Source organism: Eriocheir sinensis, chromosome 62 (genome assembly GCF_024679095.1).
Source record: "Eriocheir sinensis breed Jianghai 21 chromosome 62, ASM2467909v1, whole genome shotgun sequence".
In the NCBI taxonomy this organism is placed as follows: domain Eukaryota; kingdom Metazoa; phylum Arthropoda; class Malacostraca; order Decapoda; family Varunidae; genus Eriocheir; species Eriocheir sinensis.
This window is the reverse complement of record NC_066570.1, coordinates 1,148,774-1,166,803: the sequence shown is the minus strand read 5'-3', so window position 1 is coordinate 1,166,803 and position 18,030 is coordinate 1,148,774. Positions and strand designations below refer to the sequence as shown.

The 18,030-nt window shown below is 42.4% G+C and overlaps 3 protein-coding genes across 5 annotated transcripts in view; 2 read left to right on the top strand and 1 right to left on the bottom strand.

Annotated features, from left to right (window-relative positions):
- The first annotated feature begins 1,148 nt into the window (after nt 1–1,148).
- LOC126986601 (translation initiation factor IF-2-like) lies at nt 1,149–7,502 on the top strand. 2 transcript variants are annotated; one of them, XM_050842866.1, is made up of 6 exons: nt 1,149–1,336; nt 3,370–3,577; nt 4,853–4,997; nt 5,207–5,375; nt 6,085–6,291; nt 7,177–7,502. In XM_050842866.1, the coding sequence occupies exons 1-6, from the start codon at nt 1,271–1,273 to the stop codon at nt 7,204–7,206; spliced, it is 825 nt and encodes a 274-aa protein (XP_050698823.1). In that variant the 5' UTR covers nt 1,149–1,270; the 3' UTR covers nt 7,207–7,502. The 2 variants fall into 2 exon arrangements, with proteins under 2 accessions (XP_050698823.1, XP_050698822.1); XM_050842865.1 differs by lacking the exon at nt 1,149–1,336 and adding an exon at nt 1,406–1,645.
- A 310-nt stretch (nt 7,503–7,812) lies between these two features.
- On the bottom strand, nt 7,813–12,172 carry LOC126986603 (39S ribosomal protein L42, mitochondrial-like). The gene is made up of 4 exons (XM_050842869.1): nt 11,814–12,172; nt 8,675–8,811; nt 8,121–8,269; nt 7,813–7,917 (listed from the first exon to the last, which is right to left on the bottom strand). The coding sequence occupies exons 1-4, from the start codon at nt 11,869–11,871 to the stop codon at nt 7,863–7,865; spliced, it is 399 nt and encodes a 132-aa protein (XP_050698826.1). The 5' UTR covers nt 11,872–12,172; the 3' UTR covers nt 7,813–7,862.
- Nucleotides 12,173–12,442: 270 nt separating this feature from the next.
- The window catches only part of LOC126986600 (cullin-2-like), a 20,322-nt gene continuing 14,734 nt past the window's right edge, over nt 12,443–18,030 (top strand). Inside the window, exons 1-4 of one of the 2 annotated variants that reach the window (XM_050842863.1) lie at nt 12,443–12,567; nt 14,297–14,528; nt 15,444–15,538; nt 17,151–17,251. In XM_050842863.1, coding sequence (XP_050698820.1) covers nt 14,304–14,528; nt 15,444–15,538; nt 17,151–17,251 — 421 coding nt within the window. In that variant the 5' untranslated portion in view covers nt 12,443–12,567; nt 14,297–14,303. Of the gene's footprint in view, nt 12,568–12,649; nt 12,930–14,296; nt 14,529–15,443; nt 15,539–17,150; nt 17,252–18,030 lie in introns of those variants that run through there. The other variant, XM_050842862.1, reaches the window with a different exon arrangement.

Genomic DNA, 18,030 nt, shown 5'->3' with positions numbered 1-18,030 from the left:
ACGCTGGTGGAGAATATATACTTGCTAAACTCATTCTGGTATCTTAATTAATTACTTGAGTGAGGTATGGGTTTCGGGCATTCCTGCAGTGACAGTGTACGTCATGTTACTACTGATGGCAGGAATTAATTAACGCTCAGACAGGTAAGGGAAGGTGACGAGCGTTGGTAACTCCGCCCCTACACGTTTAGCAAGGTTGGGTCAGGTCCTGTTTTCTGTATCATTTTTTATTGGCAGTTACAACACCTGTTCACAGCCCCGTGTCAGGTGGTAACATATGATCCAACGTTCGTCAGGTGGTAACATATGATCCAACGTTCGTCAGGTGGTAACATATGATCCAACGTTCGTCAGGTGGTAACATATGATCCAACGTTCGTCAGGTGGTAACATATGATCCAACGTTCGTCAGGTGGTAACATATGATCCAACGTTCGTCAGGTGGTAACATATGATCCAACGTTCGTCAGGTGGTAACATATGATCCAACGTTCGTCAGGTGGTAACATATGATCCAACGTTCGTCAGGTGGTAACATATGATCCAACGTTCGTCAGGTGGTTGGTCACGTAGCGGGACTATTTATGGCTGACAGTCGCCTGCTATCATAGAGCTAACAGCTGACTGCAGAGCCTGTCACACGCCTTGCTACGGGTGACGTCATGGATATTTTGGGCCAGGCACAGCCATTGCATGACCGGTCAGGCCTGATACGGGGCAGATTATTCAATATAGCGGATTTTCTCTTGTATTAGATGCGTATATTGGGTGTATGACGTGTTTGGATATTCTATAAGTGATGCATTGTAAGGGTTCTCAAGGGAGTGGACGGCAGTGAGATATATGGAGAAATAACGAGATGGAAAGGGCAATGAAGCTTACTGAAGGAGTAGTCATGGAAGAAATATGGTTTACGATGTATTATTTGTCACATCTGCATACATTTGATGGGTGATAGCAGAGAGATGGGCTACGTGAGAGAGCTGGGTTCAATAGACTAACCTACCCAGGAGTGAGTCGGGGCGAATTACATCTCTCCCCATTACTTATTTACCTTCAACTTAGCATAGAAATTCTAGTCCGAGATTGTATCCCCATGGGGCTGGTACAGTATGATGAAATAAATCGTAAATAAGAGAAAGCAGTACGGCGAGCAGGACTGTCCCTGTGCCTGGTTGTTGGTGTTGCCGGGGATCAAGGGAGAGCCGAGCAGGACGAGGGCGAGGCATGAGGAGCTGGCAGTGAGGGCCGCAGCACACAGGCAGGCACCATGGGGGCCTCCCACAGCACCAGGAAGATCACGCTGGTCAACGACGACAAGGCCGGCGTCATCAAGGTGAGCCGGGGCGGGGGGCACACAGCCTGAGGGGCCATCACGGCGGGCTGCGGGGCCGCCTTCAGTCTTGAGTCTATTAATCCCAAAAATCGGTGTCCGCTGTCCAGGGATGCAAGCATCGGTGTGCCTGGGTTCTACAGGCACTTTAGGGAGGGTGGAGGCAGCATCTATCGAATGGCTGGTAGTGCTGCTCCTGAACCCCTGGGTGGTGCTTGCTGCGAGTGCTTCTTCTGGCAGTCTGTTCCGCACTTGTACAGCTCCAGGGAACGTGCTGTACAAGTAGCAGTCCACCCGTGTGCCTGGGTGGCTGTAAGTGTGCTGCTTCTGTTGGGTGGAGTTTCTATTAAGAGGATGTGTAGTGCAGCGACTGTGCCTGATGAACGAGCCTCCCATAACCCACTCAGCCAGTGGGGTACTTCTTTGGCTGACTCGGTAGGGAGTGGCTCTCTCGTCACGCTGGTCGCGGGTTCAATCCCAGCCCAGCCAGCCGGCGAATACCCTCTCCTGGTTTTCATTAATTTCTTGTGTGTTGTTTCGATACACGCAGAGGTTGTGTTGGAAAATACAAGAGAAATAGAAAAATAAGCTCTCGGGGCATGTCAAATGGGCTTCCAAAATCCCTAAAATAGGGAAAATTCCCTGGTCTCGAAAGTAAGGAAAGTCCCTAACGTATACTCTTGTAATCTTTTATAACATAACCTACCTTATGAAACATCACTAGCTCTTCATATATCTTTTCTATTTACGTTCAACAATCATGGAAACGCTTTCAAAATCCAATTCAAGGACTATTTATTGTTGAAAATAGGGGTTAATATTCACGATAGCGCAGCCTCCTCTGGTGGCAGTGGCGGCGGCGGTGCAGCCATTGTTGTGAGAAATACCTCCTCTCAGAAATAAGTCGCATATACATGTGGGGGGGGGCCAGGGGGGCGAAGCCCCCCCCTTCGTTAGCAGGTCGTAAAGTTTGGTTGGAGTAGTTTAACCCTTAGAGTACGGGTTGCGAGATATTTCTCGGGATGCTGTACACAGGGAAAATTTAGACATTTAAAAGAGGTGGAAATGGTGTCTTTCTTCTTAACAATTATTGTATATTCATCTAGTATATATGGTGATGTAATAAAACTTCTCTCCTAATAATAATAAAAAAGTTATGCCAGCGCATTTTTTCGTGGCCGTGACGTGTCGCGTGGAAGCACCACACACACACACACACACACACACACACAGACACTCTCTCTCTCTCTCTCTCTCTCTCTCTCTCTCTCTCTCTCTCTCTCTCTCTCTCTCTCTCTCTCTCTCTCTCTCTCATGAAAAATTACAAGAAATAGAAGTTTTGTCATCACAGTATGCAGAAATGAGGAATAACCACTTAAACCACATTCACAATTTTTTTTCATTCTTGAATAGATTAATTTGTGATTCATTTTACATAGGCCAATACAGTTCAATGCATGCATGTAAATCAACTCCTTAGAAGTAGCACTGAAGTATTTGATACTACTATTATAAATGTAAAGAAATAGTTCAGAAAATTACTTTTCCATAATTATATTTGGTATATTATTGATATTAAGTAAAATTATTTAAATTAATAATACTTTATATATAAATTATGTAACATGGGACATTTACAAACCTTGATACCACTGTCAATGTGATTATGGGTGTTCTTATCAAACAACGGTTTTGATGAAGCTGATTTGGATTTATTTGTGATGCATTATATTATGCAATAATGTACGTTTCTTTCAGCCATCCTTTAACTACAAGTTGAATAGTTCTTTCATAAACCATTGTTTTTATATATATATATATATATATATATATATATATATATATATATATATATATATATATATATATATATATATATATATATATATATATATATATATATATATATATATATATATATATATATATATATATATATATATATATATATATATATTTTTTTTGGAATAGTTCTGATAGATACTTAATTACTTGACTAAGACTGACAGACTACTAATGAAGTGCATTCCTTTCAGTTATCGGAGTCTTTAGCGTACCGCCTGCGAGGCCAGATAGAAGGTCAGCAGGCAGCAGCAGCAGCAGAACCACCCCCTTCCCCTCCCCCAGTTCCTCTTCCTGTAGCTGCCATTCCCCAGGTCCCGGAGCCCCCCAGAGTCCCCCAGATAGCTCCTGTACCTTTCGTTCCAGTCCCAGCCCCAGCCCCAGAGCCCCCAGCTGCTGAGGGTGAGTGGAGGCCAGCCTGAGTGTGTGGTGTGGAGGTAGCAGTGTTGGGAGTCAGCCTTTCCTACCTCTAACAAGGCTCAAGTTTCTTATAGATTTTTGGAACCCTTGGCTTTGCTTAATCCCAGCCTCCAGCATATGAATCTCTAAGGACTCACTTTGTTCACTGTACTATCAGGCTCCAAAAGTTAGGGAGATTATCAAGTATTGCTTACTACTGGACTACCACATGATCATACATTACTGTGAAGTTATATCTGCCTCTCAGAAACCTTCTGGAGAGTGCATATTCTTGTGGGTAGCTTCATGCATATTTTGTTGCTAGCACATGTCTGGACAAAATATAAACAGCAGTGATAAATTTTGGAAAATCATGGGATAGCGTGCATTGAGCAACATCTTTTGTGTCTACAGTACTGGATATTCATTGTTATTTATTATGTTGTGTTGAAGACATGGATCATGAGTGGTACTACTTTATGAGTGTTCACACCTTACTAACACCACAAAATCCCTATGCTTTTGCAACCTTCTCTGCCTAACATGACATGAACCAGGTAAGGTGCAGTATTTCATTCACCCAGAAAAGTCTCAGATGGCATCAAAGGAATTACTAGTCAACAAACATCATGCACAGATTGGTGATGTGAGCTTGAGGGTAAAGTTTCAGCATTTACTGGATTACTGATCCTGACTCACAATCATATGCCCGATAGCTTTATTGCTGAGTTGATGTTTAGGGTTAACACAAGACCTCTCATTCACCACATGCAAAGGATGCTTCAACCATTGCCACAGATTTAGCAACACAGCAAGCCATTGCCCTCCACTCCCCCTATCCTTGCAGCACAGCATCTTTGGTCCTCCCATACCTTCCCTCCTCCCCCACAATGACTGGTTGTGTGGTGGTTCCTGCTCCTGCCCCAGTCTTGCTCAGGAGGCCAGACAGATTGGGGCCAGAATGCAATTTAAGATTATGAGCAAACAAATAAGACTGCTTTGAAAAGATAGATTAATTTAACTGCATGACTGCCTGCCTTTGAGATTCTGTCTTCTTCCTGGCAATGACTGCGTTATAGAATTGACACTAATACTTAAAATGTAAATGAAGTTCATTATTTTTAAAAAATTATTTGATTGAGCTTCAAAATATCAGGAGTTAGTACACTGCAAATATCTAACTTTGATCTTTTTTACAATGTGTCATGATACATAAATGAAATACATGCAAGAAAAGTAGCTCAGGCTCACTTTTTAATTAGTGTTTTGTGTGTACAGTGAGTGGAGCCGCTGAGATCACGCCAGAGAAGCTCATCCCTGCTCCATCTGCGCCTGAGGAGGTGGTCGTGGCAGCCACTCTTGAACTCCCTGAGAAGGCAGCTCCTGCAGCAGAGGCCCAGCCAGACGTGGGTGTGGCCATCAGGTGTGTGCTGAGCCCTTGCCCCAATATCTAAATGCATATTGCTTTAGTTTCTATTTCTGTCTTTATCTTTTTAATATTTGCACAAGGTCAGCCTTAACCATTATTATTATTTTTACTCCCTAATCTGTGTTAAATATGAGGTCCTTGATGGTAACTACTTGTAATTTTAAACTAGGTGATGTATAGATGTTTTTCATGATATTGCCTAGAGCTGGGTCTGGTCCAAGCCTCAGCCAACCTGGGGGCAGCATCCCACCATGGTCCATCTATGCGGAGGAGGCCCACCTCATGGTGATGCGGCTGAGGGAAGAGAAGGAACAGGAGCTCCAGCAACTCAACCAGGAGTGGAGGCAGAAGATGGAGGCTAGGGAGCAGGAGGTAGGTCGAGAAGGGCCAGTGAGCCTAACTTGGGTATTGACTTTGTCAGTTGAGGATATCTTTGAGATATACATTTTTTAGTGCTTTTAACTTGTGTAAATCTCTTATTCAGTTGAGAGTTTTGTCTTCTCTCTACTCTTTTCATTTTAGGAATTGTCTGTTCTTATACATGTGCTCAGTGCTTCCACTTGTAGCCTTGTAACTGCTGTGTCTGGCTGGGAGGCTGGTGTATGGGGCTGTACATGGGTAGAGTAGGCAATCCTCGGGTTACGACCTATGACGTTTCATGGTTATGATGCGGTTCCCATAAATGATTAACTATTTCTTGTTTCGACGTTTGCGTCGTAAATACAAACTTCACGCGGGAACTAGTTTGTTGAGCGCGGCAGAAGAATACGTTGTCAGAGTAGGCAATCCTGATGGCAATGCTTGAAAGCCATCACTATGGAAGTGAAATTAGATATTGTGAAATGCTCTGAAAAGGGCGAAACACCTACGAACATTGGCTGCGCACTAGGCCTAAGCTGTTCCACTGTGGCCACAATTATTAAAGACAAAGGTTGCGTTCTTGAACATGTGAAAGGTTCCGACTTATGGCGAAAATCTGGTTTCGACATCATTAGGAACGAATCTCCGTCATAACCCGAGGACCTGTAAGCGTAAGGTTCACGTAAGATGACTCTAATGTATCACCCGTCCACACACCCAGTTCAGCAAGATGGCCCAGCTGTCTGAGGAGGAGGTGAACGGCGCCATCAAGGAGGTGGAGAAGCTGTTTGTGAAAGCGTCGTGCACCCCAGTCTGTCAGGATCACCAGGAGGCCGTCATGACCTGCTACCAGGACCACCCTCGCCAGGCCCTGCGCTGCGCCCGCCAAGTGGATGATTTTGCCAGATGTGTTGACCTTTCCAGGCTGGTGAGTAGTTTGAGTGGTTTGTATGAGATAAATTGTCTGTGTGTTTGTGTGTTATCACTTTTACCTTTTGCTCAGATGTTTACTTTACTGAAATTTTATCTTACTTAAATTTACTTTACGTCTCTATTTGACTGGTGCATTATATGTGTTATGTCTAGTAATGATGACATGAAATAGTTTATACTGACCCATGATGCATCCTTCAAATCCCTCCATTATTTTTGTCATAAGCCTACCTTTTGGATATTATAACATGGCCATTCTAGAATCATCATACCTCATGTTTGGTATGTCATTTACCTAGGTGTATGTACACATTGTACACCTTTGTCTTTAATAATTGCCCATGGTTGGCATCATGGGTATTGAATGTTATGAAATTCCTGGCATTGCCATAACTTATTGGCTCTTACCACATGACAGCTTAATAGTCAGGTATGACTTAAAATGTAAGATTCCTTGAAATGTCAATTATCTAGTATATCAAGAGAATGGATGCTGGTTAGGTATTCAGAGAGGAAAGGGGTGGGAACCGAGTGAAGGAAAGGTAAGATGTACAGGACCACAAAATCTGTTGTTGAGGACTTACGTCCAAGGCAATAACTAGTTTTTAAGAGCACAACCCTTGTATTGAGCTCTAGCTCCCATTCCCAAAGTCCCATGGCTTCTTTGGCCTTTTTCTATGCATATTTCCAGTTTATTGAAATTTCTTCTTCAGTTTCATTGATTCAAATTTGGCAACTTTAGGCTGGTAGAGTTTAGAAGGGGGACTTAGTTTTTATGGGAGTATTATGAAACCATAATTTTTGACCAAGCATCTATACATACAATATGACAAAATCATTCCTGTTAGATTCTAATATGGATTTATTTACACCCATACAGCAATCAGTCCTGAGGCAGAGAGCAAACTAGTTGAGTAATGATGCACCAGAGGAAAAAAATAGACTGGGGAAACATACAATCATGGCATTTAACTTCTTGGGTTATGCGATGCCATCATTGCATTGGGGAGGGCAGCTAAGTCACCCCAATGCACGGCAGACTTCTGAGGTGACGGTGCTGATGCTTCCTTGTGTACAGAGCCCGGTGGGGCGCGTGCCAAGGTGCCCTGCCGGGGACTACTTGTAAATGCCTTGTGAAGATGTAATGTTCTTTTATTTGTACATTATTAGATGTCTTTAAAAATAAATTATTTACTAGAACTTGGACGAGCGTAACTCTTTATTCTTTGTCCATAAAGTGAGGAGATGGGTGATTGCATGCTGGCTTGTGTGGGATACAGAGAAAAATGGGAGTGCCAGTTTAAGGGAGAGCTCTTACTGCCAACACTACTCCGGGGACTTGGTCTGGAGGGCACAGTGGCTTTATCTAAACTACTGCCAATGGTTAACTTTATTACCCACAAACTCCTTTGTTTGCATAACGCTAATTATTTGCTGAGGTGACATTGAATTATCATCTACTTATTCTATTGATATTGATAATTATTAGAAAATATGGTAGAAGCAGAGTGGCAGGTTTAAGAAGGTATTACTTTATTACATATTTACAGTGATGAATTCCTATCTCTATAAATATTCTCGATCTCTTGGAGGATTCTTCTTGGCAAATCTTTTCTCAGAGCTGTAAAGAGAAAACGAGTTAGTATTAATATTTAATTAATAAAGTTTAGGTACTACATACACACATAACCAGGTAAATACACTGAGATAAGGCTTCCATGTCTCTTGAAGTAACACATTACACTACTTCTCAGTGGAACACTAGGCTTCCTCACAAACTACACACATGACAGGTCCTTCACCAGAGCCACCCAAAACACTCACCTCGGGAACCACTTGTGCTTGTTGGTGAAGGTCAGCTCCCGCAGTGCCTTGTTGACAAAGAATGGGTGCTTCCTTTGGAACAGCTTCTTCGTGTCCTGCGCCTGCACCTTCAGCACTGAGTCAGATTCTGGTGGGGCTGCAGGGAGTGGCTGCAGGCAACAGTCTTGTTATTCTCCAGGAATAGACTAATATTCAAGTTTTGTTTTGTTTTATTTATGAAACTGTAGACTAAATTGATATTTGTTATTATTATTATCGTCATTATTATTACTGTAACCTCAAGGTAATGTTCAACTACCGAAAGGAACATTAATGAAATTGTTATTAGAAATTACTATTATAATATACTGAATATATGGATGAAATAAGTTTCACATCCAAAATTTAATCAGAATTTTTGAGCAACAGATTTACAAGTGTATTTAATAATCACTGAAGAACACTGACTTTAATATAAAGTTTTACAAGAATACTGGAATTGATAAAATACTGCTGTCCTATCAGTTGCACTCCTAATATCAGGGCTGATAGGTCCCTTCATCAGTGACACTCACCCTTGTCATCTCATAAGGGATGTCTGGCTGTGGGTGCCAACACACAATGGTGTTGCCATCGTCTGTCACCACCACTGCTTCCTCTCGGCCGTTGGTCCGACACAGTTCTTGAAAGGTGCTCACCCACACACGTGTGTCTGCAATGATGAATTCATTTTGTAACTCCTTTCTTTCTGCATAATAGCTGCTTGTTGCAGGCTTATGTCTCTCTTACCTAATATATGCTGTGCCAAAGCCCATACAAATAACAAGATCATAATAAAGGACTGTCTACCCCAGCACACTGGGCAGAAAATGTTCTGCTAACTCTGGGGCATTTGCACCCACGCTACCAAGTTATATTCAACAACCATACTTCCTCACATGATATATTTATTCTATTCCATTCCATTCTATTCTTGGTAGTTAGTTCTTCATACCAGGATGTATGACAGCATATTTTTTTTTACAAGAGCCAGCTCAAGGGCAACAAAAATAATATATATATATATATATATATATATATATATATATATATATATATATATATATATATATATATATATATATATATATAAAGCCTGCTACTTGCATGGCATGGAATGGCTGGAAGGTCACTACTTTGTACTTTGATGGACTTAAGAGATGAAGAGATGGAAGGGGTAGGAGGTGGACCTTGCAAGAGGGAATGTGTGATCAGGAGAAGGAACATTTCAGCTGTGGCTATTCCCATTCACAAGACTTCCTGGAGGAGATGGTAAGGTAGGGCAGTCAGCAGAAATGTCTGGCCTTCCACAGTTCGCCATGATGGGTTAGTAAGCCTCCTAACCAATACCAAAGACTTCGAAAATTCCTTGTACTATCGTGTTAAGTGTTCATATTTAAGTTACAAATTTTGAGGATACCATATGGGAAATCTCTTGTGTATTATCTGGTGATGCATCAGAAATCTAACCATAAGAGAGTGTAGAAAATTGAACAGTTTAGTTTGGGAAATTACAAAGCCACTGTGTTGGACTGTGGAATTGGCCTTATAACTCCTTAACCCTTACATGGCGGTGGAACTCTATATTATGACGGTCCAAAATTCAGTCAGTCAGTTTTAAATAACAGAAATCTAAAAAACACTTCCAGATTGCATAGAATCTATATATAGATGAAAGTTAAAACATCCACTATGTGGTGTAACTACATTTTTGCTACGGTCCTAAGGTCGGCAGTGACTATACATAGATCATTCATTTTTGGGGGAACTACTCTTCAAATACTGCCACCGTCAAAGGCAGTGGTTCTCAACTCGTTTCAGGTCACGGACCACCAACCCAATAAAAGATGTCGTGGACCATGTTTTTAGTTTGAAATATACGGTATCTCTTCAAAAAAATTTCAAGAAATTATATAAAATAATGGCCAGCTAACATTTTAATCTGAAATATATTTCTTACAAACATAATTTCCTGGAAATTTATTAGGGTTGCACCGATAAGCAATTTGGCCGATTACCGATTACCGATTAATCGGTAACCAATAATCGGCCGATACCGATTAATCGGCCGATTATTTATAAATTGTAAATGTGATTAATGTTCACTAATTACTGGACACTGGTACCACAAAGTTAAAGACATACCGTAACCCTCATGTTTACAACTTTGTTTACTGCCCAACTGTCAACTCCTGTATGGAGAACAAATACGTCTAGTAATTTGTTACTTATAATTTAGCCTTGCTTTGTGGAAACATCCTGATTTTAATATGTTAGAATTTGCCAGTTTTCTCGTTCTTGTGGTGATCCTAGATGCTACTAGAAATGGTAGTGTACAGAAAGTTTATCAATCTCTCAAGTTTTCTACTAATTTACTGTCTTATGCACGGCAGGCACGGTGAAGGATGTTACCCAATTAATGTTTTTACATTACAATTTAAGAGTGTTTAACGTCAAGTGCTGAGTAAAATCACTTGTCTAGTTCCATACTTTTCATGATATATTACAATAACTTACTTCCATATGCACGGCAGGCTTGGTGAAGGACATTACTCAGTTACTGTGCTAAGCAAGTTGAAATAGGCATATAATTTTTCTTGGTTGTAATATAAAGTAATATGTTGATTTTTTTTCTAGTTTCAAAGTTGAAGCAAATATCAGTACTTCAGTTCATATCATAATTTTATATATCAATTTGAATTACATAATATACATTTGCATAGGGACTTGTTGGAAATAAATGCTGTGGAAAGGTATCAGAGTTTTGGTAACATCACCATCCTTACATTAACATTATTAGTATTGTGTTATGTACAATGTATTATAAAAGAGAGAAAAAATAATAATCGGCCCCGATTAATCGGTCAAAAGACCGATTACCGATTAATCGGCAAAGTGGCCGATTAGGCCGATTACCGATTACTTACCGATTAATCGGTGCAACCCTAAAATTTATGCATACGAATCTTTCATTTTGACGTGAAATTTATTTATAACAAACAGGATTTTGAAATTATGGAGGAGTATACAACCAATCAACACTATCTTTCCAAATTTGATGAATTATTTTCCTTGCAACCAGACTTTTGTATTCTCTTCTCACTGACAAGCTTTTCAGTGTTAGGACACAGGACGAATGACACAACCAATCAGCTCAGCAGTTCGGAGGCTACTGGCTACAGCACTTTACGGCAGTGTAACATGTAGCCGCGCGGCAGCTGAGAGGAATCAACGAGATGGCTCGTTACTTCTCGTACAGGAAATCATGGATATTCGTTATATAATAGATTAAATTTAGAAACTGAGAGTGACTCGAAGTGCTACTTAGCAGCTACAACTTAAAGGTTGCCAATATATTTCTTAAATATTAATAATATAATAAAATGAAGTCAATTATTTATCTTGATTAAATTGTTCGCACTGAATTTGACTGAACTTTCAATAATATATAAATTTAAGTACATTCATTTTCCAGTTTATTACCAAATACAATGGACCACCAGTTGAGAACCACTGGTCTAAGGGTTAACGGACAGGGTCAGTAGTAAATCAGTAAAATCAGTAAAAATAGGATATAAAGGAGCCTGACTGGGGCGACGGGGGCACCCAGGCACACACCCCCCGTACCCATGCCTCGGTGTCCCCGGCCCCGCCCCGCCCCGCCCCGCCCCTCACCTGCCGCCGCCCCGGGCAGGCGTGCACACAGCCCCCGGCCGGCCCGCAGCAGTGCCATGCCTTCTTAGAGCTGTATCGCTTCTCAGGTCCTCCTTGGTTCTTCCTCACACTTCTGTACTTCACTATGCACTCCTGCCCGGCGCACACTTGTATGCTTCACCCTGCCTGTCTGTTCACTTGGCTCGTCTGTTTTCTTTCCGTTGTCTCCTCCAGGCGTGGCCGGGCCTTCCTCACGGCGCCGCGGGGTGGGCCGTGGCGCGGTGGTGCTTCTCTTAGTCTGCTTCTGCTGCAGTGTTTTGTTCTCCTGGTATCGCTTTTTCGTCCTGCCGTGGGTGGCGTGCTCCAGCTGGGTCCTCCCCTCCCCCGCCCCGCCCCGCCGTCCCCGTCACCTGTAAACACTAGCTGCCCCGTAAACACTGACACAGGGGTTGTAATATTCAATGAATAATGAAGAAATAATTATTTAAAAAGGAAATTAAGCTCAGGATGTAAACTGTGCAGCTTTCCAAAGAATTTCCGTAAACATACTTATTTGCTGACGAGTTTTTGGTGAGCATGCACTTCTCATACAATTAAAAAATCCAAAATATATATAAATATATAACGTATGTTGTTTATTTATTGATAAAGATGAAAGAAAGTAGCACAACAAAGTCCGCAGTAAAAAATTCCGTCAGTGCCACAACGAGGCCAAGACGACAGGGCCGCCGCGGGTTGTTTACATGCCTTGTTCTGCTGCCTGCTAGCCGCCCAGGTACCGGGGCGGGGCGGGGCGGCCACGGGGCGCCAAGGGGGGCGGGGGCACGGGGGGGCGGGCCAGGCGGGGGCCGCCCAGGGCAGGGCCAGGCCAGGCCAGGATCAGCTGTTGCGGGGCCGAGCCGCCGGGCACGGGGCCGTGGCCCTGGGCAGGCGCCCCCGGGGTCAGGGCTGACCCCAGGCTGCCCCGGCCACCACGGCCATGCCCAGGCTAGCACGATGTTCCCTCCCCATGCCCACAGGTCCCTGTTGGTCGGGGCATTGGGGTGCTTGGGGGGGCAGCAGCCCCACCCCTGGACCAGGGTGGCCTGTGGCCCTGCCCCGGGGCCATGGTCATGTCTTTAGGGCCCAGCACTTCAGGTGAAGGCCAAGAGACTCAGCACTCACAGCCATGTATTGGGGGAGGGAGTCTGGGAGGGCACGTCAGGGTTGCTGCTATTTTTTCCTCAGGATGACTGATGGAACATTCATTGTCTTCCAGTTAGACTTTGTATCAGCGGTGTGGGCACGGTGCCTTGGTCAGTAGCTGCAGTGTTTTGGTGGCTCTGGCAACACTCAGGCAGCAGCGAGGGCTGGCTGGCCTTGGCTGTGTTCCTCTTTGAGGCAGAGGCTCAGTTCATTTGTGTTTGTTGTTACCTTCAATTTTCTTTGCCTCTATCTTTTGACCCGGCCACAGTTGTGCTGTGCTGGCGGCTGGGTCTCCTGCTGGCAGGGGCTTGCCTTGTGCCCCTGATGGCCTGTGTCCGCACCTCAGTCACAGCATTGTTGAGTCGGAGAGGCAGTGCTCTGGCAGGATCTTGGCAGAGACAGTTATTGGGCAATGCCTAATTCAGTAACTTTATAATCTCCTTTGTTGTGTGGATTTACTGCGTGATATGAGTGAAAACCTGCCAGCAAGCTTGCCTTTGTCTGGCTGTTCACTGTGTTCTTATACACGGGTTGCAAACATCACTATCTTTGCTAATTAAGCTACGTATCATTAATCTGAAAGCAACAGGAATATATATAATGCCTAAATTAAAATTTTATTTACTGCCAGAAATGAAATACAGAAAAAAGTAATCAATATTTTGTACATTTTGCTTAATATCCTTATGATGGCTGCTCCATCTCAATGTCTGTGAGTAGCGGCACTAATCCAGACATGTTCTAGAACTATGTCTGGCCGTCTTCTGGGCTCTTCTGTTCAACATGAATCTGTCTTACTATATATGTTTTTTATATGAGTAAAGTTTGCAACTACTTGATTAGGTATTGCCAATATCTATATCTATATCTATCTATCTATCTATCTATCTATCTATCTATATCTATATCTATCTATATATATCTATATCTATATCTATATATATATATATATATAGATATATATATATATATATTATTTATTTATTTATTTATACAGTATTTTCTGCATTTAACAAAGGGAGGTAGAATTTGAACACTGAAATCCAAAAGTAGCAATGCTTATTGCTTCATTTATGATCCATGATTATAAATTATAATTCCTCAGCTCTCCTCCCTTCGCTTCCCCCTTATTCAAGTTTTCTGACTAGGTTGACTTCTTGATTAGTGGATGTGTTTCAAACAGACTTCTCATTTTTGTGCCTATCAGTGGACTAGTGTTGTTTGGATGACTTCCCTGTCCTACAGCAGAACAGACAATGTCGTTGCCATTCAGTGAAATACATGTAGACATAGTAATGATCTGCTTTCTTTTATGGCAGGGTGAGAATGTCCTTAAAGCCTCGTGCAGTCAACTTTGACGAGGTCTGGGGCGGCCTGCTGGAGACGGTTCAGCAGGTGGTCACCATGGGCTCCATCAAGCGCACGGTTTGGAATGAACGCTTCTCTGACGTGTATTCCCTGTGTGTGGCGTTCCCTGAGCCCCTAGTGGAGCGCCTCTATGTGGAGACCAAGAAGCTGCTGGAGAGTCACGTCCGGGAACTATACGCACGGGTGAGTGGCTGACAAAGGGGTGCATGGCCTGGATTGTGCCTCAAGAGTGATTACCACGTTGAGAGTGAATGGCAGCAGACCTTAGATCTCATTCTACTGTAAGAAGTGCACATTTGAACAATTTTGTATGAGGTGATAGATGTTTTGAGAGAAGTGACTGCTCTGTTCAGCACATTGTTCTTAGTCCTGGTGAATATTATATTTGTTTACTAGTAAGTTTTCTTCAGCACAATAAGTTGGCATGATTAATCAGAGTAGAATTTCATTAATGTGCCTTCATACTCAGGTGACAGTTTCATTTGCAGTCACTTGTAGGATTGATATACACCAAAACAGATTACTCTTTCTGTTTTCTTCAAATTTTTTACAGTTTTATGGATAATATGTACTCATCTTTTGTTCACTTTGTGTTATATATATTTACTCTGTCTTGTATATTCATATTTTAAATATTATCACTCCTTGCACCCACATTAGACAAAGGTTGACTTTATGAAAACAGCAACTGTGCCTTTTCCTTCTGCTTTGAGACACATCTCTTCCTCTCCATCCTGACTCACAGGGCAACAGACTGGGAGTTCATATCAAGTTACCCAAAACAATGGACTTTCGATTCTTTGCTTCTCTCCTCAGTTATGTTAGTGTATGATTTGTTCAAAGTGGCAGCACACTGAAGGCATTTCCTCCATATTTTTATCCTATGACCTGAGGGAAAATTTAAATGCCTTGCAGGAGCCAGCTGCATGTTGCTATTTATTGTCATTGTAATGCCGTGCTTGAACTGCATTTTTATCACTAATGCATTTCATCTTGGTACACTTCAAACATTTCCAAATCACCCACACACTTCACTTTTTTTGGCATTAATGAAGTCCTGCCATGATGCATCTTGAGACCTCTGTGTTTCCTGTGCAGGTGAGCAAACAGAGAGAGGAGAACCTGCTGGCCGAGTACCACCGTTACTGGCTACAGTTCAGCAAAGGCACCCACTACCTCAACAACCTCTACTCGTGAGTCTACTTGTCCAGTGTTTGTGCACAGGGGTTCTGTTTACCAGTGCCTTAGGTGACATTTCTGTGGTATATACACTTGTATTGTTTGTGGTTTTACTATATTCTAAGTCTCTGGGGTATTTATAGGCTTGTAAAATTGAAGGATTCGAGGGTATATATTTCTTTGCCTGTGTAATTCTTGTTTCTTGATTTTTTGGAGCTGTTAGCTTCATTTCACTATGAAGGTGTTTCTTATTTTAAGTCTTCTATATTTCAATCTTGTATCCAGTCCCCACATCCATACTCTTCCTACCTACTTTTTGATATTGAGCCTTATAGTGCCAATAGTGGTTTCTGTAATATCTGCGACAGTTATGAAGTTATGACAGTTATGAAGGGAGAGCATAGGAAGAGGGAAGAACAGCAGTGTGCAGAGACAGTTTGTGCAGAGAAAAAAATTTAAATCTTTCTGCTGTGGACTCTTTCTTGAAGGAGGTGCGAGGAACAGACAAGACAGAAGCGTGATAGGTAAGTAGGTCATGAGGAAAGACATACAGGGAAGTAAGGAGGGTCTCGCAATGGATGAGAAGAGGGTAAAGTAAATGCAGTAAAGATAGTAATTGATGTATGTGTATATGTTGGAGTGAGGGTGATGGAGGAAGAGAAGATGGAGGAGAACGAGGGGATGGCAGCTCATGCAGTAAAGGAAATGAAAATGGTGAAAAATTAGGAGGAGGATGAAGAAAACAAGTAAGAAATAGAGTAGGAAGCAAAGTAGGATAGAGATGAGCAAGACAGGGTAAAGATATGAACAAACAAGTGAGGGAGGGAAGTGTACAGGACATTGCGAGGGAATGAAAAAGTAGGAAAAGGAGGAAGAGAATAAGTAAGATAAAGAGTAGGAAGAGAAGTAGGATAGAGATGAGCAAGACAGGGTAAAGATATGAACAAACAAGTGAGGGAGGGAAGTGTTCAGGACATGCGAGGGAATGAAAAAGTAGGAAAAGGAGGAAGAGAATAAGTAAGATGAAGAGTAGGAAGAGAAGTAGGATAGAGATGAGAAAGACAGGGTAAAGATATGAACAAACAAGTGAGGGAGGGAAGTGTACAGGACATGCGAGGGAATGAAAATTATGAAAAAGTAGGAAAAGGAGGAAGAAAATAAGTAAGATGAAGAGTAGGAAGAGAAGTAAGTTAGAGATGAGAAAGACAGTAAAAATGTGAGGAGAAGAGGAGGAGGACACATCCTGAGACGTGCACTGAACTTTGAGGTAGAGGGCAGAAAACCAGCAGGAAGGCCGAGGAAGATGTGGAGAAAGGTGGTGGAGGAAGATACGAGGAAGCTGAACATCACGAAAGAAATGGCTGTGGACCGGCAACAGTGGAGGAGGCTCATATCCCGTCCAACCCCACCATAGGGAATAAATGGACGTTAAACGATGATGATGATGATGAAAGATTGGGTAAAAATATGAACAAAGAAGTGAGGGAGGAAGAGGAGGAGTAGGAGGAAGGAGACGAGAAAGACAAATAGGAGGAGGAACAGGAGGATACAGGCAAGGGCATGGAAGTGAAGGGTGGAGCACCAGTATCTACAGCCTGGTAGTAACAAAAATCTTCCTCTCCACAGCTACTTAAACTCACAACACATCCAGAAGCAGAAGTTTACTGACGCTGACCTCACGTATGGCTCAATGCAGATGGATGTCTCGGAGCAGCTGTTGGAAATCGGTGAGTCTCGGCTGTTGTTTATTTGCTGTGGTTATGTGTGTGTATTTACCTAGTTGTAGTTTTACAGGGCCTGGGCTTACGCTCGTGTGGTCCCGTCTCCATATCTGTACTTGTCCAGTTTTTCCTTAAAGTTGTGTACACTCTTCCCCGATACTACATCCTCACTTAGTCTGTTCTAAACCTCAAATGTTTCTTTGCGGGAAGCTATATTTTTTTATGAGTCAAGCATCTTCCTTTTCTCAATTTTTTGCTGTGTCCTCGTGTGTTGCCGGTGCTTCTTACAGGTTTTTTAGTACTTTGGTGTCAGATTTCCTCGTGGCTGTTGCTGTGGGTGTCTGGAATTGTTGCTGCTTTCTATCATGGGCTCTGTGGGTGGCTGTTGGTGCTTTTGCCTAATTTTACAAGTGCCTCATTATCAGAGTTTTGAAGGGCAAGTCTTAATTGGATGCTGGAGTTGAGGAGTTGGATGATTTTGGGTGGAGTCAGAGTTGCAGCTGAAGGTGTACGCATTTCTGGAGTCAGAGTTGAGGGTTCAAACATTTTTAGAGGGAAGTTCTGGGTTATAATGGAAGGGGCAAATATTACTAGACGCAAAGTACATCAGTGTGATACAGAGATGATAAACTGCTTCTACCTTTAACCCGGTAGCAGCGGGATCATGTTTCTTAATGGTCCCCCCAAGCGAGAAAAATGAGAAAAAATCATCCCTCACACAAACCATTTCATAATATATAATCAAAGCATTTGTGATCAGATTATGTATCATCTATTTTGGGGGG